A 21,628-nucleotide genomic window follows, 5' to 3' on the forward strand; every position below is an offset into this window, starting at 1 on the left:
CTACAATCAACCCTAATTACTAATTACATTCAGTTTGTGTGTATTGCGGCTGATTGTAGTGCTAAATTGCAGTGCATTGGGGAAAAAGCATGCTTCAGTAACAGTGAGCTAAAGTGGTTCTAAAGGCAGAAGGTTGTTTTTTACCTTAAAGTGGCTGTAAACCCTCACATATACCCAGTGAAGTGAGTCTCAGATTATACACAGGGATGAAACAAATCTCCCCTACTAGGGATGAGCCGAACACCCCCTGACTCGGGTTCGCATCAGAACATGCGAACAGGCAAAAAATGTGTTCGAACACGCGAACACCGTTAAAGTCTATGGGACGCGAACATGAAAAATCAAAAGTGCTCATTTTAAACGTTAATATCCAAGTTATTGTCAGAAAAAGTGTTTGGGGACCCAGGTTCTGCCCCAGGGGACATGTATCAATGCAAAAAAAAGTTTTAAAAACTTCAGTTTTTTCAGGAGCAGTGATTTTAATAATGCTTAAAGTGAAACAATAAAAGTGAAGTATTCCTTTAAATTTTGTACCTGGGGGGGTGTCTATAGTATGCCTGTAAAGTAGCGCATGTTTCCTGTGTTTATAACAGTCTCTGCACAAAATTACATTTATAAAGGAAAAAAATTAATTTAAAACTACTCGTGGCTATAATGAATTGTCGGGTCCCCCTAAATTCCATTACCAGGCCCTTCAGGTCTGGTATGGATATTAAGGGGAACCCCGCGCCATAATTTAAAAAAAATGGCGTGGGGTTCCCCCCAAAAATCCATACCAGACCCTTATCCAAGCACGCTACCTGTCAGGCCTCAGAAAAAGAGGGGGGGACGAGAGAGCGCCCCCCTCCTGAACCGTACCAAACCACATGCCCTGTTAAAAACAACAGGAGACGGCTTGGGACAAGTCCTTTATTAAAAATAAAAAAATGATTCCAGCGACGTCAGTCTCGATGTCCAGCATTGTAATCCATTCTCGATGTCCAGCGATGATCCATTTTCCAGCGAGGAATGACACACAATCCTGCCTCCACTGGAGGCACCTGGCCGAATGACGCGCAAGCTGTTTCACAGTTTTTTATAACCAAGGGCGGGGCCACCCATGACGTGTGACCCCGCCCTCTCTGACGCGTCATGGGAAACCCCTGTTGTGTCAGAGGGGCGGGGTCACCCATCCAATCCTTAGGTGTTCATGTCTTCTCATCTGTTTTTAGCTCATGTGTTCCATACCAATAAAAGCTTGATTGTTTTACACTGCCTGTCGTTTTTCATTGTGATATTTATGAGTAAAATGGGAAATGATACACATAATCCATGTTAACCTAAAATCACTTTTTTTTACTTTTAAATCCAGCAACATCTGGGTCCAGTGCACAAAGATAAAATGGAAATCGTGAAATATCTGGCTGGCTATTACCTGACATTTGTGGATGTCATGGAATTCAGAGTAAGTAGTGACTGAGATATACAATTATATATATATATATATATATATATATATATATATATATATATATATATATATATATATATATATATTTTTTTTTTTTTTATTTATATATTTATTTATTTTTTTTATGTTTTTTTTTTTTTTTATCACAGTTAATGCACAGTTTTAGACTACATAGTAGTGTAGAAGTAGTTAATGCTAGACCTCATGCAGACAGCTAAATACACTAATGAAATAGACACCAAAGAACTGTTTTAGACACCAAAAGATTTCTAATGCTGTCCATCCAATTTTAAGATTAAGATAACCTCTACCACAATACACAATCCCGTCTGACAAGGAAAAATACCTGATTTTTCTTTGCTACAATTAGGTTACATTTACCGGTCAAAAAGTGGCAGAATAATAAGCTAATTTTACTGTCACTTTGCTCCCTGCTCCTATCAACATGTTCCTTTTTACCACATGCGCACTGCAGAACAGTTGACTGCTCCCAGGGCCATCTCTCCCTCTTGTAGTCTGAACTCTGCTGTGCAGGGACTTCAGAAGGCGAATTTCCAAGTCAACTTCATGCACATTTAAAAAAATACATTTATATATCTAAATGAAGTTCAGCTTTAATATTAAAATTATTGCACAGAGTATACATATTTTCTTTTGCAGCAACTTTGCTTTTTAACATACCTCCATTTAAGAAGCAGGGAAGAAAAACTGTTTCTAATTAGCATTCTTATGCCTAGTACACATGATGAGAAAACTGGACGAAATCGATCGTATGAAAATCTGATTATTAGTGAACAGCTTTCGAGAGCTGATGACGACAGTTCTTGCAAAATTATCCGAAGGGAAAAACATGAAAATGTTTCTTATACGATACCAAAACGTATAATTTTTGTTTAATCAGTACGTTATTTGTCCAAAAAACAAAAAAAAGGAAGACCAAGACCACGCATGATCGGAAACAAAATAATACATTACAATACAATGCATTACATTACTTTTGAAGTTGTATACTGTATACACACGTAAGAGAATTTTCGTAACTTTACTAACCTCTTCATTTTTGAAATGGGACTAGCATGCATAAAAATAAATAAAAATAAATAGATGATCATTTGTCTGATGTTCTCATTGTGTGTACAAGGCTTTAGAATGCTACTACTCAATAGGCAAAGCTTCAGATTCCAGTAAACTGTCAGATTCCAAATAGTCTGTAATGTTATGTACTTTCATTGTTTGCTAGTATTTCTAACATACTTCCTCTGTCCCTGCAGGATCACGTCTATGAATTGTTGAATACTATCGATGCCTGCCAGTGTTACTTTGACATTGTAAGTTCAAGTTTTTTACATGCATCAGTAAATTAGTAGCTAGATTCAGAGAGAGTTAGGCCGGCGTATCAGTAGATACGCCGACCTAACTCGGAATCTGCGCCATCCTAAGTTTAAGTGTATTCTCAAACTGAGATACACTTAAACCTAGCTAAGATACGACAGCCTGCGCCGTCGTATCTTAGGGTGCAATATTTAGGCTGGCCGCTAGGTGGCGCTTCCGTTGAGTTCGGCGTAGAATATGTAAATGACTAGATATGCCTATTCACGAACATACGTGCGCCCGTCGCAGTAAAGATAAGCCGTTTACATAAGGCGTTTTCAGGCGTAAAGTTATTCCATCAAATAGCTGGACTAGTCAATGTTAAGTATGGCCGTCGTTCCCACATCGAAATTAATTTTTTTTTACGTCTTTGCGTAAGTCGTCCGTGAATAGGGTTGGACGTAATTTACGTTCACGTCGAAACCAATACGTCCTTGCGGCGTACTTTGGCGCAATGCACACTGGGATATGTACACGGACGGCGAATGCGTAAAAAACGTCAATCACGTCAGGTCACACCCCATTAACATAAAACACGCCCCTCATCCTAATTTGAATTAGGCGCGCTTACGCCGGCCCTATTTACGCTACGCCGCCGTAAGTTAGGAGGCAAGTACTTTGTGAATACAGTACTTGCCTCTCTGACTTAAGGTGGCGTAGCGTAAATACGATACGCGGCGGCGACTCTGAATCTAGCTATAGGTGTCTATACGCAAGTAGACTGTGTTAACAATTCAGTTCTAAAAACAGTTTTGCTTTGATTGGTACACAGCGATACATTGTAGCCACCAAATGCTCCAGTTTTGATCAAGGCAAAGTTTTAGTGCAGCTGTTCCCTAAACTGTATAAAAAGGAAGTATTAAAAAATTGTTTGTTTTATTACGCACTCATTTTGAGTTATTATAGTAGTGCTTACCATAAGGCCCCTTCAACACAGGGGGGGGGGATCCACTTAGCGGAGTTCGCCATCTCGGTTGATCTCCACTGAGCCGGCGGATGACAGGCCAGTATCTTCTCACTGAGCAGGGAGGGACCTGTCAGAGCGCTGATGACTTCTATGGGAAGATTGGACGAAAACAGACAGCATGTCCGTTTTTATTAGGTCTCATCCGATCCGCCAGACTGATGGCTGAATGTATCGCCATACGTCTTATTTTAGCGGGTTGGATGGCAGGTGGGTGTCAGCAGACACAATCACCGCTGACATCCGCCTGCCCATAGTAGTCAATGGATGGCCTGCTCAGATCCGCCTGAAAAACGGACAGGTGGATCCAAGCGGGCCTAAGGCTAGATTCACACTGCTGTGACTTGGGATCCGACTTGTGAGACTTCAAGTTGCCTGAAATCCCATGTTAGTTAATGAGAGCTGTCTTATTTAGCTCTACTGAAGTCTCTCCGTTTTTAGAAAAGGTTCCTGGACTACTTTGATCCGATGTTAATAATTCCGCGTACACACGATCGGTTCGTCTGATGAAACCGGTCTGATGGACCGTTTTCATCAGACGAACCGATCGTGTGGGGGCCTCATCAGTTTTTTCCCATCGGTGAAAAAACTTAGAACCTGTTTTAAAATTATCTGATGGTTAAAAAAGCGACAGAAAAAAACGATCGTCTGTGGGGAAATCCATCGGTTAAAAATCAAGCATGCTCAGAATCAAGTGGACGCATGCTCGGAAGCATTGAACTTAATTTTTCTCAGCACGTCGTTGTGTTTTACGTCACCGCGTTCTGACACGATCGTTTTTTTAACTGATGGTGTGTAGGCAAGACTGATGAAAGTCAGCTTCATCGGATATCTGATGAAAAAAGTAATTTTCAAAGCAGGGGAGGGCTGGGCAGGGGGGCAGGGGGGAAATTACCTCCCAGGCCACCCTAACTTATGTTTAAAATGCCCGCTACCATTTTATTTTTTATTCTGGTCTTGGAAGTCGGGCCGACCACTAGTTGTTGCATTCCAGGAGTTGTAGACCACGCTTAAAGCTCCCGGTGGGTGGAAAACAGAGCAGCGCAGAGGAAACTACAACTCCCTGTGACTGGATTCTTGGAAGTGGGACGCAGGAATGCAGGGCTGGGCGCTGGTTGCAACTTGACCCAGGACCAGGAGCATTACCCCCCCTGAGATCACTGAGGTGAGAGACCCTGACACCCTTAGCTGACCCCCATCTACCCCCCCCCCCCTCCATACACCCCATTTAACCTGCCCCAGTGATCAGGCTGCATTGATGGGCACTGGTGAGGCTGCATTGAAAAATCAGATGGGCCATGGATGGTGAGCTGATTCAGCAGGTCAATGGGCCACTTGACTGGACTTGCCCCCCAGACCTAAGGCTGCCAGCCCTCCCCTGTTTCAAAGTCACATCAAAGTCTTATCAAAGTCTGACTCCTAAGTTGCACTGAAAATTGCAAGACTTTAGAGCAGTGGTCTCAAAGTACCGGCCCGCGGGCCATTTGCGGCCCGCGGACCAGTTATAAATGGCCCTCAGGCAGGGTGGAAGTGAGGGGAGCTGGTGCCATCTGGTGGTGAGCCGTTGGTATTACAAGTTATTACCACCATATGTGAGCTGGCGCCATCTGGTGGTGGCCGTTGGTATTACAAGTTAAGCATTACAAGTTAAACAGCAATTCTAATGTCATTTTACACTATTTTCACTGCCATATTCTTCCCTCTAATTAGAACCCCCAAACATTATATATATTTTTTATCCTAACACCCTAGAGAATAAAATAGCGATCATTGCAATACTTTCGGTTACGCCGTATTTGCGCAGCGGTCTTACAAGCGCACTTTTTTGGGAAAAAATTACACTTTTTTTAATTAAAAAATAAGACAACAGTAAAGTTATCCCCATTTTTTTTTATATTATGAAAGATAATGTTACGCCGAGTAAATTCATACCCAACATGTCACGCTTCAAAATTGTGTCCGCTTGTGGAATGCCGACAAACTTTTTTACCCTTTAAAATCTTCATAGGCGACGTTTAAAAAAATCTACATGTTGCATGTTTTAAGTTACAGAGGAGCTAGAATTATTGCTCTCACTCTACCAATCGCGGCGATACCTCACATGTGTGGTTTGAACACCGTTTACATATGCGGGCGCTGCTCACGTATGTGTTCGCTTCTGCGCGCAAGCTCGTCGGGACAGGGTGCGTTTTCTGGCTCCTAACTTTTTTAGCTGGCTCCTAGATTCCAAGCAAATTTGTCAAACCCTGACTTACACCAGTGCTGGTGGTAATAATGCGCTCGCTGACACCAGTGCTGGGGGTTAATAATGTGTTCGCTGACACCAGTACTGTTGTTTTTGAAGTTTGAAAGTTTGCATGCGGCCCCCCATGGCATATGAAAACTTGTCTTGTGGCCCTCAGGTAATTTGAGTTTGAGACCCCTGCTTTAGAGTCTATTTAGTGTGTATTGAGCCTAATGTGATTATAAATGCTATTTTTTTATATATTTTTTAAAATAACAAATAAGTGGTTTTGCACAGAGCAGCCCTGATCCTCCTCTTCTCAGGTCCTATACCAGCTCCCCACACACCAAGCTGCTTGATATGGGGCAAACACAGAGGAGCATAGAGCGCCAGCAGGGGAGCCCAGAGGAGGAGGTTTTATGGCTGCCCTGTGCAACACCATTGCACAGAGCAGGAAAGTATTGTATGCTTATTATTTTAATAAAAAAGTTTCCTTTAAAAACACTTAAGGCATACATTAGGGACTAGAATTATTGCTTTCATTGTAGCATGCACGGTGTTAAATGTGTGCTGCTATTATGTGAGCAGTAGCAGAAACTTGAAAGTTGTTCAAATCCAAAAGGGGTATAAAAGCTAAAGCAGTAATTCAAAATTCCTTTCACAAAACAAAACAGACACAACATACACATCCCCAGCTCTGTATATATGGTAGTTGACATGAAGAGTAAGGTGGGATATCTTGAAAATCAAGTTAATTTTCTTTGCACAGTTGCCTGCATTGAACTCACATGGTGTAAGTATGCAGTTCCTCATTAAAACCCAAAGTATAGCCAATGAGATGAGAAGATTACCAACAGCTGTACAGTACTGTATAGTGTTAGAAAAGCGGTGGTCACTTTAAAAAAAAACACAAAAAAACAGGGGGATTTAAGTGCAGGCCCAGACACATCCAGAAGATTAAACAATAGCTTAGTAACTGATACTTTTTCTTAATTGAGGATAGCATTATTTATAGACATCCCTAATATATTATACAATATATAATTATTGTGACAGTTAAATGCTTTTATTTACTAGCAGATTTTGATACATATATCTTTAGTGCCCAGCTTTGCATGGTGATGTAAATTCTAAGGCCCCGTACACACGATAGAATCCATCCGCTGAAAAATCCCAGCAAATGGGTTTCAGCGGATAGATCCTATGGTGTGTACACTCCAGCGGATCTGTTTCCGCGGATATATCTCCCCTGGGATGGATTCCAGCAGATCGAATATTTGCTGACATGCCAAACAAATCCATCTGCTGGAATCCATCCCAACGGATGGATCCGCTGGTCTGTATAGACTCACCAGATCCATCCGTCCGAAGGGATCCCCCACATGCGTCGTAATGATTCGACGCATGCGTGGAATTCCTTATATGACAGCGTCGCGCACGTCGCCGCGTCATAATCGTGGCGACGACGCGACACGTCATCGCCAGAGGATTTCGGCGCGGATTTCAATGCGATGGTGTGTACACGCCATCGCATAGAAATCCGCGGAAATCCTCGAGAGGATTTATCCGTGGAAACGGTCCGCTGGACCGTATCCGCGGATAAATCCTCCCGTGTGTATGGGGCCTAAAAGGCTTATTTTACATTTATTAGGACATCCCTAGATACTTATAAGCAAAATACAACTGAAAAAGCCTGACTGCAAATATATAACATTATATCACTTTCCCATTTTGAATATTGTGATGCACAATGGAAAAAAAATCTGTGAAAATTGTTAGTGTAACATTACGATAATATCAAGTCAGATTTGCAAAGACACAAAATAGCAGATTGCAAATTGTTAAGTGGCAATTTCATTTTCGTGGGGAAACAAAATAGCAAATAATAATACTAAGAAAAAAAAAACATATCATTTACAATTGTTATACAAGTCGTATTGTAATTAAATGTTATTGAAAATTACCTTCCCTTTTCAATCCGCAGTGCTGTCATTTTCTGTAAAATTAAATTTATCAACCTGGAGAAGTGTACATACCCAGGGCTGGACTGGGACAAAAATCTGGCCCTGGACTTCATCCAGACTGGCCCACTTTGACAGGTCTCTCCCATGGCGGCCAGGCAACTCCCGCCCCCCCCCCCCCGGCTGGCCCACCCAAGCCCCCTCTCCCCCTTCACTAACCATTAGCCATTCTACTTTATTAGAGTAGAACGGCTGGTACTGGTACTCTTACTCTTATAGGCAGTACCAGTGGGGAAACTAGACATTATTTCACACAGGGCAAAGAATCAGTTCAGTCCCCCCCCCCTAATGGGACAAGATTAGGCAGAAGTGAGAAACTCCCAGGCCATAGCTGTTGAGTCAGCTGTCTGTCCCCTCCCCCGTGCTCCTTCTGGTCCCCCCCATGCTTCTCTGTACTCCCACGTGCTTCTCTGTTGCCCCCCCATGCTTCTCTGTCCCCCCCCCCCAGGTGAGTGCTGCGGGGAGGGAGAGACAGAGGAGCGGAGGGGGGCGGCAGTCTGCTGTCACTGAAGCCGGCCCACTGAGCCATTGGCCCACCGGGGAAACTCCCGGTAGTCCTGATGGCCAGTTCATCCCTGTACATACCCCAGAAAGGTCATTTCCCATTTCCTGCTTGTGCGATTGGCTGACTGATTTTTCCAGAAGTCTGCACTAAGATGAAAACAGATTTTAGGCATTCTCTGCAACAATAATGTCATTAACCCCCAAAGGGTTAATCACTTCTAAAGAAAAGCTGACCCTGCAAAGTTCCTCATTAGAACACTGGAAGTGAATCAGTTGAATAATAATGAAAACTCCCATTCATTTTTAATCTGCAGAGAACAAACAGCTTTTTCTTAAGAACATCAACATTTAAGACTCTGCAACAAAGATTGTTAAAATCCATGCAGTGATCATCCAGAGTTTTTTTTTTTTTTTTTTTTTACAAAAGTGGAGTTACTCTTTAAGGTTTGTGATTGTTGAAATTTGAAATTAAAATGCACTCAATTACATGGGGGACATTACATTTTTCTCTATCATAATTATTTTGTAACTTATTTTTTATTTTTTTTGTATATTTGATATTCGATCAGGGAAAATACCACTGTGTCAGGGTCAATAATGAAAATACTTTGAATGGGTTACTCAGGTATGATCTGAGTCTACATAGTTGTAGGTAGTGTTGGGGGAACGACTCGGACTGAGCAAAAATTTGGCCAGAATATTGCCTATTCACTCATTCAGAGAACACCCAAATTTGCTGCACGGTGCATTCTAGGGCCCTAACTGGATGAAGCCTTGCACCTGACCGCTGGTGAAGTATTGGCCTTGCTGTAAAAAAAATTAAGGTGATGCCCCTGTCACACAATTGCGTAAAAATTGGTCTTTGGGTGTCGGTGGTGGCTTCACCCCGTAACCTTCTAGAGACAGAATAAGTCGCTCTGGCAGCTGCGGTGGACTGCGCACTAGAGTGAGCTTAAAGCGGAGGTTCACCCTAAAAACATTTTTCTAACATTACATTGTGCTCACTTCCAACATTGACAGTATGCTGATTTTTTTTTTTTTTTTGCTGTACATACCGCCATATAGCTATTCCCCCCCCCCCGGCTTCTGGGTAGTGGCTCCCACGGGAGTGGGCGTTCCTATGCAGAGGCTAAGTGATTGACGTGATGACAAAAACGTCCCCGCGGCGCATAAGGCACGTCACCAGTTTCCGAAAGAAGCCGAACGTCGGTGCGCAGGCGCCGTATAGCGCCGTATAGAGCCGACTCGCAGTTCGGCTTCTTTTGGAAACTCGTGACACGCCTTATGCGCCGGGGGGAAGTTTTTGTCATCACTTCAATCACTTAGCCTCTGCATAGGAACGCCCACTTCCGCGGGAGCCACTACCCGGAAGGCGGGGGGAAAATAGCTATACAACGGTATGTACAGCAAAAAAAATAAAAAATCAGCATACTGTCGATGTTGGAAGTAAGCTCAATGTAATGTTAGACAAATGTTTTTAGGGTGAACCTCCGCTTTAAGTCATAGAGGATGAGGAGGATGAGGATGGTTTAGTAAGCCAATTCACCAGCTCCTTTGCATGCTGTGGCAGCATCACTAAACAGAGAGAAATGTGCCCTGCCAGAGGACGGACCATGTCCACATTTGCCTATGATGCTGGCCCCCTCATAGTGGCATGGGACCATCTGCCTCTCCTTGTTGGCCTCCCAGACATGATGAGAGGGTCTTATTACCCATGTGTAATTGAAACTGGGAAATGTATGCACTTTATTGAATAAAAACTATTAAAAACATACATAAATAAAAAATGGGGGAACACCAGCACCACAGTCAGAAAAATTGCGGCTGACAATTAAAAAAAGGGGGGCAGGCATATACTCACTCTATACTGACACACTACACTATATTGACACACTATACTAACACTACATTAACACTCAGAAAAATACGCTAACTAGCTATCACTGAGCCCTGCTCTTTCTCCATTCCAACATCACACTACAAAAGGTTCATGTGGCAAGGAACCTTTTATGGTGTGGGGTGGGACTATAAGTACTGAGCCATGATTGGACAAAGTGATCATCACTTTGTCCAATCATGGATCTGACAGTTCTCTGTGCCCTAATTGTCAAATTAGGGCCCTAGAACACACTGTGTAGCATGCAGTGCATTGTGGGGTGCTTGGTCGGTGAATGCCCCGCCGATCGCCCTGCAAATTTGGGTGTTTGCCAAACAGGGCAAACAGACAATGTTCAGGCTGAAGTTTTGCTCGTCCCGAACTGTTCGCCCAAAACTAATCAGAGGTATATCTGTTTTAGTGGGCAAGGTTGAGAAATGATTCCAGTCTCAGAGAATGGGAGACTCACACAGTCATAATAGACCGGGGCCAGTGACAGACACTGGTAAAAGAAGACTTCTCAGGTGGGGAGTGACAATTGTAACTGCTTGAAAAGGTGTTTTCCCTTTCTTACTGGACAGCATTATCTGCAAGTGTATGGCCAGTTTTAGAGACAAGATTACAATCATTAAATAACGATATTTTCTGTGTTACAAATTTACAGAACATAAATTACAACCTCACGAAGAGCTACCTGGACCTAATAGTGACATACTTCTCAGTCATCATGCTGATCTCAAGGATCGATGATCGAAAGACACTCGTTGCTCTTTTCAACTGCGCCTCTGAGATGCTGCAAGGTCAGAGGTAAGTAACACACAGCACATAGACTAAACATAAGTAAGAAGAGACAAAAATATACTTCTTCCCACCAGATGCCTTACAATAACAGCTGTGTCAACTTAAAAATGTTAGACCTATTTCCTAAAAAGGCATACTTTCATAATTAAGCATTTAACCACTTGACAACTGGGCACTTAAACACCCTTAATAACCAGACCAATTTTCAGCTTTCGGTGCTCTCACATTTTGAATGACAATAACTCAGTCATACAACACTGTAACCAAATGAAATTTTTGTCCTTTTTTTCCCACAAATAGAGCTTTCTTTTGGTGGTATTTGATCACCTCTGCGGTTTTTATTTTTTCCGCTATAAATGAAAAAAGAAAGAACATTTTGTAAAAAAAATGAATTTTTCTTCATTTCTATTATAACATTTTGCAAAAAAGTAATTTTTTTTCATAAATTTGGCCTAAAATGTATACTGCTACATATCTTTGGTAAAAAAAAAAAATAATTGGGTTATTATTTAGTCTGGGTGAAAGTTATAGGGTCTACAAGCTATGGTACCAATTACTGAAAATTTATCAATTTGATCACATCTGATGTACTGACAGCCTCTCTCATTTCTTGAGACCCTAACATGCCAGAAAAGTACAAATACCCCCCAAATGACCCCTTTTTGGAAAGAAGACATTCCAATGTATTTAGAAAGAGGCATGGTGAGTTTTTAGAAGTTGTAATTTTTTCCCACAATTCTTTGCAAAATCAAGATTTTTTAATTTTTTGATTTTTTTCACAAAATGTTCATATTCGCCGGTTATTTCTTACACACAGCATATGCATAACACTAATTACACCCCAAAACACATTCTGCTATTCCTCCCGAGTATGGCGATACCAAATGTGTGAGACTTTTACATAGCGTGGCCACATACAGAGGCCCAACATGCAGGGAGCACCATCAGGCGTTCTGGAACACCCAGACCAATTCTGACATTCCTCTCCTACATGGAAAAATCATCATTTATTTGCTAGAAAATTACATAGAACCCCAAAACATTATATATGCTTTTTTAGCAAAAACCCTAGAGAATACAATGGCGGTTGTTGCAACTTTTTATCGCGCACGTTATTTTCGCAGCAATTGTTCGAATGTGTTTTTTTGGAAATAAAACGGTTTTGTGCTTTAAAAAAAAAAAAAACATTAAAGTTAGCCCAATGTTTTTGCATAATATGAAAGATGAAGTTACGCCGAGTCAATAGATACCCAACATGTCACCCTTCAAAATTGCACACGCTTGTGGAATGGCGCCAAACTTCGCTACTTAAAAATCCCCATAGGCGACGCTTTAAATATTTTTACTGGTTACATCTTTTTAGTTGGAGAAGAGCTCTAGGGCCAAAAGTATTGCTCTTGCTCCAACGTTCGCAGCGATACCTCACATGTGTGGTTTGAACACCGTTTTCATATGTGGGCGGGACTTACGTGTGCGGTCGCTTCTGTATACGAGCACGCAGGAACAGGGGCGCTTTAAAAAAAAAAATATTTTTATTGTTCATTTCACTTTATTTATTTTAGTTTGATACGTTTTTCCCCAAAAATAAATGTTTTGATCACTTTTATTCCTATTACAAGGAATGTAAACATCCCTTGTAATAGGAATATAGCATGACAGGTCCTCTTTACAGTGAGATGTGGGGTCAATAAGACCCCACATCTCACCTCTAGGCTGGGAAGCCTGAAAAAAAATAAAAAAAAATAAAACGATCCTGGTTTCGATCGTAGCGGTGAGTCAGAAGAGGCACCGGAGGGAGAAGGGAGGGGAGACGTCCCCTTTCGCCTCCCGTAAGAACAATCAAGAGGTGGAACAGCCAACATGATTGTTCTTATGGTGTAGGGAATCGCCGGCTGAAAAAAATGATATCTGAATGATGCCTGTAGCTGCAGGCATCATTCAGATATCCCTGCACAAAGTCAAGGACGTCATGACGGCCGGCGGGCGGGAAGTGGTTAAAACGCATTTTTTCCCCAGAGTATTTTCTGGGTACTGCAGAGTATTAGCCGGGGTATTGCAGAGTATTGGTGTTGGGGAATTGCAGAGTATTGGTGCGGGGGTATTGCAGAGTATTGGTGCGGGGGTATTGCAGAGTATTGGTGCGGGGGTATTGCAGAGTAATTGCGCAGAGTAATTGTGCAGGGGTATTGCAGAGTATTGCTGGGGAGTAATGCAGAGTATTGCCGGGGAGTAATGCAGAGTATTGCCGGGGAGTAATGCAGAGTATTGCCGGGGAGTAATGCAGAGTATTGCGCAGGGGAGTAATGCAGAGTATTGCGCAGGGGGGTATGCAGAGTATTGAGCAGGGGCGGTATGCAGAGTATTGCGCAGGGGGTGGTATGCAGAGTATTGCGCAGGGGGGTATGCAGAGTATTGCGCAGGGGGGTATGCAGAGTATTGCGCAGGGGGGTATGCAGAGTATTTCGCAGGGGGGTATGCAGAGTATTGCGCAGGGGGGTATGCAGAGTATTGCGAAGGGGGGTATGCAGAGTATTGCGCAGGGGAGGTATGCAGAGTATTTCGCAGGGGGGTATGCAGAGTATTGCGCAGGGGGGTATGCAGAGTATTGCGCAGGGGGGGGGGTATGCAGAGTATTTCGCAGGGGGGGGTATGCAGAGTATTTCGCAGGGGGGGGGTATGCAGAGTATTTCGCAGGGGGGGTATGCAGAGTATTTCGCAGGGGGGAGTATGCAGAGTATTTCGCAGGGGGGGGGTATGCAGAGTATTTCGCAGGGGGTATGCAGAGTATTTCGCAGGGGGGTATGCAGAGTATTGCGCAGGGGGGTATGCAGAGTATTGCGAAGGGGGGTATGCAGAGTATTGCGCAGGGGAGGTATGCAGAGTATTTCGCAGGGGGGTATGCAGAGTATTGCGCAGGGGGGTATGCAGAGTATTGCGCAGGGGGGTATGCAGAGTATTGCGCAGGGGGGGTATGCAGAGTATTTCGCAGGGGGGGGGTATGCAGAGTATTTCGCAGGGGGGGGGGTATGCAGAGTATTTCGCAGGGGGGGGGTATGCAGAGTATTTTGCAGGGGGATATGCAGAGTATTGCGCAGGGGGATATGCAGAGTATTGCGCAGGGGGGTATGCAGAGTATTGCGCAGGGGGGTATGCAGAGTATTGCGCAGGGGGGTATGCAGAGTATTTTGCAGGGGGATATGCAGAGTATTGCGCAGGGGGGTATGCAGAGTATTGCGCAGGGGGGTATGCAGAGTATTGCGCAGGGGGGTATGCAGAGTATTTTGCAGGGGGATATGCAGAGTATTGCGCAGGGGGATATGCAGAGTATTGCGCAGGGGGATATGCAGAGTATTGCGCAGGGGGATATGCAGAGTATTGCGCAGGGGGATATGCAGAGTATTGCGCAGGGGGGTATGCAGAGTATTGCGCAGGGGGGTATGCAGAGTATTGCCGGGGGTATGCAGAGTATTGCGCAGGGGGGGTATTGCAGAGTATTGTAGGGGGGGTATTGCACAGTATTGCAGGGGGTTTCAGGGATGGCTGAGCAGGGATGGATGGATCTGTGACTGCAATAGTCACAGATCCAGCCACAGCGCTGCTGACACCCGCGCTCCCCCCTCTCACACTGTACCGCTCGGTACAGAGAGAGGAGGGAGGAACCGGCGTCATCAAAAGACGCCGGTTTGTTTACATGTGATCGCTCCGTCAGTTCGTTTACATGTGATCCGCTATCAGCGGCCGTTTACCGCGATTCGTGATCGGCCGGGTCCTCTGGACCCGGCGGTCACGGATGTTCCCGTGTGCGCGCCCCAGGGGACGTGCGGGAGAGCGACTCTGGGAGGACGTACATTGACGCCCTCCTAGAGTTAACCACCCGCCCTGTAGACGTATATTGTCTATGGGGCGGTTACCAAGTGGTTAATGACATGCACTAAATAGGTGCTAATTTTTCACTTGACGTTTCTTGGGCTTCAGTAAGCCAGTGAAAAAGGAAGTAACATATGGGGGGGGGGGGGGGGTTATTAAACTGGAGCGCGGTGCAAAATCTGGTGCAGCTCTGCATATTAACCAATCAGCTTCCAGGTTGTATTGTGAAAGCTTACTTGAACAAACTAAAGTTAGAAGCTGATTGGCTACCATACACAGCTGCAGAGAGTGCTCTAGTTTTAGTAAATCTACCCCAAGTAAATGAGGTAAAGCTTCACTTTACAAAAAATACCCAATCCTATTCAATCGTATTCAAGGAAAATTTAAAAAACAGCATTTTTGCTTGCACATGATTGGATGATGGAAGTCACTGTCAGCAGAGCTTCTGTTCATTTATCAAGCTCTAGGGCTGGGATATGCAATTAGCGGACCACCAGCTGTCCCATCATGCCTCTGCCTCTGGGTGTCATTCTTGTGGCTGTCAGAGTCTTGCTTTGCCTCATGGGACTTGTAGTTCTGCAACAGCTGGAAGTCCGCTATTTGCATATCCCTGCTCTAGGGCAAAAGCAAAGTGCACAGACTATTTGCCTTTAGTAAATCAACCCCATATTGTGAATTGATGTGAGTGTTTGCCTAACTGAGCATCTTATGTTTTGAGACCTCCAGGTCCAGGTCCCAGTCTTTGGGCTTAAATCATCAATAATACACTCTTGCCCCACACCCCTTTACCCCCTTCCAACTAATTGCTGATTTGAAAAACAAAAAAACAACCTAGAAGCCCCATTTATGTATTTAACCCTATGGTCACTTGAAGCGGTGGATCCCGAATCTTCTATCTTTTTCACTGGGTCACCAGGATGGGACTGGTTGGCAGTGGGCACAAACTGAAGCACTAGATCACCAGTCTCCACTCATAGAAGAGATGCTGGTGTGGGGCACTGTGATCTTAGGTTTAATAAAACAGGATTAACCCCCCCCCCCAATTTTTTTTTATATATTGCAGCTTACCAATCCTTAAATGTGGTGGCTGCATTCGTTTTTAGGCTATTTGTTTGCTTTATTTTCAACTGGTATTCAGCCAGTAACACACTTCCTATTTTCGGCTGGATTCACACCAGTCAGGTGCGAATTCCAGCTCTGTTCTCTGAGTAAAGAAGAGAAAAAGCAGCTGTTCAGTGCCTCCCCTCTGTTGTAGCTGCGTATCAGCTGACCCGGGAGAGGGGGAGGTGTAGCGAGGAGGGGGAGAGAATTCATGTTCACAACGGAACGCATCTGCGAATCAGGTACCTTCTCATAGAAGATAATATGCTTGCAATTCGCACCAAAATGCCCAGAAAACGCAATTTTTTTGGGGCAATGTGGAGTGCAAATGCAACGCACATATGTGAACCAGCCTCATTCAAATTAATGTATTTTAAAATGTCCTGCATAAGCCGCATCCAATTCACTTAGGAGTGAACCTAGCCTTAAAGTGTCTACACCATGTATATGCAATTAGCGGACCTCCAGCTGTTGCAGAACTACGAGTCCCATGAGGCATAGCAAGACTCTGACAGCCACTCTGACAGCCACAAGCATGACACACAGAGGCAGAGGAATGATGGGATTGTAGTTTTGCAACAGCTGGAGATCCGCTAATTGCATATCCCTGGTCTACGCTCTTGATGGAGGAGCAACAGAGCCATCTTTGGGCAGGGGTACTGTTATTCTGGGGTAAAGATAGTGCTAGAAGCACCAGCAGATTTTGATGGACTTGGCTTAGAAAAATTAAGTGGACTTCCAGCTAATACTCAAGCAGTTACAGATAAAGGTTTTACATAAATTAATAAAAGCTGGTGATAGTAAGCACCCTGTCAGTGTTAAATTGTTTGTCTTAACCCTCTAACTTCCACTTTAGCTGGACAGCTTGGTGTGTAAGGGCTGCTTCACACTAGATGTAGTAGGACTGTGTGACATTTCAATAAAGTTTGTTAGAAACATGTAGATGCAATGTGCTGCATTTGGTGTATTGGCACTGCTGTCATCCTATCACACACCAGCCGCTGGTATGATCCAGCCCTTAAGGAAGTTGAAAAATAACAGACTTACTGGCAGGATCACCAGGTGACAATTAGAGCCGGCTCACACTGGGGCGATTTGTGATCCGACTTGAAATCGCCTCAAGTCGTCCCAAGTCGTGCTGTCAAGAAAAACAATGCAAGTGAATGGGACTGGTGTTAATACACACGACTCAAGGCGATCCGACTTCAAAAGAAGTTCCTGTACTACTTCAATCCGACTTGTAGGCGATTCCTACCCATTGATTTCAATGGAAGTAGCTTTCAAGTCTGATCGCTGTTCATAGTGAGGCGATTTTGCCAGAAGAAGAGAGGAATTTACCCAGAAGCCACCAGGTACTCCCCTGTCCCCAGGCAGCCCCCACCTTCTTGGCACGGATTACTTTCACTTTCTTAGTACGTTGTCTCTGTTTGCAGCATGGCTGCCAGAGTTAGGAAAGAGGCCGTGGATAATGAGTCCCTTATAAGGCTGGTAAAAGAGAGACCATGCCTCTACGACAAGAGGGACCCCTTTTACAAGGACCAAATGAAGAGGGACAATGCCTGGCTGGACATTTCTCGCCTGACCTTTGAGGATTGGGGCATATTGTCTGAGACCGACCGCACTGCCAAAAGTAAGTTTAACCTTTTTATTATGTGTCCATTTTCCTTGCCTAGGCATGCTGGTTGTAGTTCCATACATGCCACTTGTTTGCACAGAGAATGGCGGCATGAACTCCCTCTTGAAGACAGAAACAATAGAGCACACCGGCATCAATAGATCCCCTGGCAGGAACAGTATATCCCATGCTGGCAATAGTAGATGCAGACAGGAACCATAGATTCCCCAAAAAAGTAGATCCCTAACAGGAACACTACTTCAAATGACAAGAACAACAATAGATCCCTGATCGGAACACTAGTTCACATGATAACAACAATAGATCCTTGACAACACTAGATCCCTGACAGGAACAACAGATCCCCCAACAACAATAGATCCCTGATAGGAACACAAGTTCACATGAGAACAACAATAGATCATTGACAACATTAGCTCAATAGCATGAACAAAAGATCCCCCAACAACAATAGATCCCTGAAAATAACACAAGTTCACATGAGAACAACAATAGATCCTTGACAAAACTAGATCCCTGGCAGGAACAACAGATCCCTCAACAACAATAGATCCCTGATCGGAACACAAGTTCACATGAGAACAACAATAGATCTTTGACAAAACTAGATCCCTGGCAGGAACAACAGATCCCCCAACAACAATAGATCCCTGATCGGAACACAAGTTCACATGAGAACAACAATAGATCCTTGACAACACTAGATCCCTGGCAGGAACAACAGATCCCCCAACAACAATAGATCCCTGATCTATTGTAACGCACAGAGAGCATTTTAGACACAGGAAAACAGGGAAGAAGAAATCAAACAGGAAGAAGAATGATGTCAGAAGAGCTTAGTAGCTCTGATTGGCCATTTCTGACATTCCCTGTCCTGGAGGCGATTTATAAATCGCCCCAGATCGCCTCAGGTCGCCCTGTGGTTCACATTCAAGTCGTGTCGGAATCGCCTCTGGAAGTCGCGCTGGAAGTCGGATCGCCCCAGTGTGAACCGGCTCTAAAGGAAAAGCCACCATATCTAAGAATTGGTAAAATGCAATAATACATTTTTTTTTTGTCACAAATGACAGTTTGTCGGTTTTTACATCTCAATCAAATGGCATCACATTTGGCTTGTTTGTGATGTGCCAATGCATTTTTACATAACAGTTTAGATTTGCCTCTAAATATTTGCTTTAAATGACCAAAAAAGTATGCCACATCCAAAAAATTTTTAGAAAAAAAATAGGGGCATACCCTGCTGTTCATGGACTTTGATAGCATGCCATGAGACAAGGATACATTTGAGTAAAAAAGATTTTTATTACAATTTTTTGTTAAATTCACTGACATTTTTATCATAGAACACAACATAAAAACATACGCATAGCATGCTTCAATATAACATAATGAACACCTAACACCTTCTAGTGTACCTTATAGTTAATAAGCTTGAGGTGTTCGGGTTATTTAATCTTCTAGCGATACACATTGACCCCTGGAACTACCTAAAACACACTGACATTGTCACTAACTGACATTGATACTAATTTAAAAAAAATTCTGTCCAAAAAAAACCCTGACCTTGACTTGTGACCCTTAACTTTACCCAAACACTAAGAGCCAGTTCACAAAGGGGCGGCACGACTTCAGGGGCGACTCGGCAAGGCAATGTCAAGACGACTTCAGAGGCGACTTGCAAAATGACTTCTGTATTGAAGTCAATGCAAGTCGCCCCGAGTCACCCCCAAAGTCGTACAAGAACCTTTTTCTAAGTCGGAGCGACTTGAGTCGCTCCTATTAGAACGGTTCCATTGAACACAGCGGAGCGCGATTTGTCAGGTGGCTGAGTCGCCTGACAAGTCGCCCCTGTGTGAATTGGCTCTAACCCTGGCACTGACCTGAATCAAACCTTCACACAGGTTTTTTTGTATTGTATTATTTATTATTATTATTATTTAACTTTCTTTTTATTTTTTACACACGCTTCTTTTTTCTCTGCAAGGAGAGCGATACTGTATGATGTATCTCTCACTTCTAATCACAAAGAAAGAAATCATGGGGTCAGGCTTTATAGTGACTGATCATTCTGATAGCCAATCAGAGGCCATCACAGTAATCAGGTGACCTGGAATTGTGGGCCCCAGGGCTCACGTTGAAGCCCCCTGGTCTCTGTGCTGGGAGCGAGCCGCACGGGAGATATGCAAATATGTGGCCCCACGGAAAAAAGCCCAGTCCAGTGAGGCCACATCTTTGTGCTAAGACGATGTGCAGGGGTTAAAGGCGGATAGTAACTCTTTACTCTTGCAAAATGTGTGGGCATGTAATTGATGGCATTTTGATTGAAATGTTAAAATTAAGCAACTGTCATTCTTGATTAAAAAACTAAAATTCTTGTAATTTTCATTTATTTCTTGTCATTTTAATTTACTTTATTACATTTTAGAAATGTAACTTTTTATAAAGAGTAAAATGCCTTTTCCATAAATACAGCTGACGGTGGCTAATTTAAGTAATTCCAGCCTGCAGCCTGAGAGCTTAATTTGAGCTTGTGGGTCTTATTGTGTGTCCCTAAGTAGCCACACTGCCACAACTGCTGCCCTGTACTGGTAAAAAGATGAGGGATGGACAGCCGCACTCCAAACCAAACAGGTTGTCTTTATTCAAATCAACAGCAAGAACACAGCAGATCACAGCAATAGGAACAGGAGAATACCGACGTTTCGCACTGGCTTCGGTGCTTATTCATGGCATCCATGAATAAGCACTGAAGCCAGTGCGAAACGTCGGTATTCTCCTGTTCCTATTGCTGTGATCTGCTGTGTTCTTGCTGTTGATTTGAATAAAGACAACCTGTTTGGTTTGGAGTGCGGCTGTCCATCCCTCATCTTTTTACCAATATTTGCCTTAGTGCATTGCCTGCACCCTTGGAGTCCTATATTTTTGAAACGACCCTACAATAGACCTACCTTGAGCGGTGATCTTCTCTCTCATCTGCTGCCCTGTACCACTTCAATGTTTAATTAAAAAAAAAATATATTTGTCTGTCTTGAAATGATGGCCAACAAAAGCAAGAGAATATTTCAAACATTGCATGTGACAGCTGTAAGTTGTGTTAAATTGTGCTGAGTCTGATCTTTGGAACCTGTTTGCCCTTGACAGTGGATATTTCTGTTTTCAGTGGAGAAGGAAAACCAAACTGCTCTTATATATCAGTTAAAGCTGAACTCCAGGTTTTCTCGCTGACAGCTGAATGTAAAAAAAAAAGAATTGTTGGCTAAACAAATTGTGAAAATCCATACCGCCCCCCTGTGATGTCAGTGGTCCCACCCCATGGCTGTTTAAAAAATGTCACACAGTGGGGCAGGCAGACCATGGGAGCCTTTATGGCGGTGACAGTGGAATTTTTATTGATGATGATTTTTTTTATTTTTTAATAAAGGAATTGGCAAAAACTCTCTATTCACTTTTACACTTTTTTGGAAAATGGGTAGGGATACTATGCCCCATACTCATTCACATGGGGGGGGGGGGTAGATTTGAGGGTCCCTTTGTTAGAGCAGGCTTCCAGATTCCGATAAGTTATCTAAAAAATCTCTACAAGCTCTACAAACTGGTATATATACTGGAATTTTTGTTTATTTATGTATTTCTTTTTTTACTAGTAATGGGGGCGATCAGCAACTTATAGCGGGACAATCTGACACTTTTGACACTTTGTGGGAACCAGTTAAACAGTGTTCACTGTTAAAAATATGCACTGTCACTGTACTAAGTAATGCAACTGGCTGTGAAGGGGGTTAAATGTGTGCCTAACCAGTGTTTTTGTGTGTA

The 21,628-nt window shown here is 43.4% G+C and overlaps 1 protein-coding gene across 1 annotated transcript in view; it reads left to right on the forward strand.

Annotated features, from left to right (window-relative positions):
- NCKAP1L (NCK associated protein 1 like) overlaps positions 1 to 21,628 on the forward strand; it is a 273,575-nt gene that overhangs the window by 22,664 nt on the left and 229,283 nt on the right. The window contains exons 3-5 of the mRNA XM_040340760.1: positions 1,352 to 1,444; positions 2,722 to 2,778; positions 11,075 to 11,217. Of these exons, the coding sequence (XP_040196694.1) occupies positions 1,352 to 1,444; positions 2,722 to 2,778; positions 11,075 to 11,217 (293 nt within the window). The remainder of the gene's footprint in view (positions 1 to 1,351; positions 1,445 to 2,721; positions 2,779 to 11,074; positions 11,218 to 21,628) is intronic.

This window comes from Rana temporaria, chromosome 2 (assembly GCF_905171775.1).
Source record: "Rana temporaria chromosome 2, aRanTem1.1, whole genome shotgun sequence".
Lineage (NCBI taxonomy): Eukaryota > Metazoa > Chordata > Amphibia > Anura > Ranidae > Rana > Rana temporaria.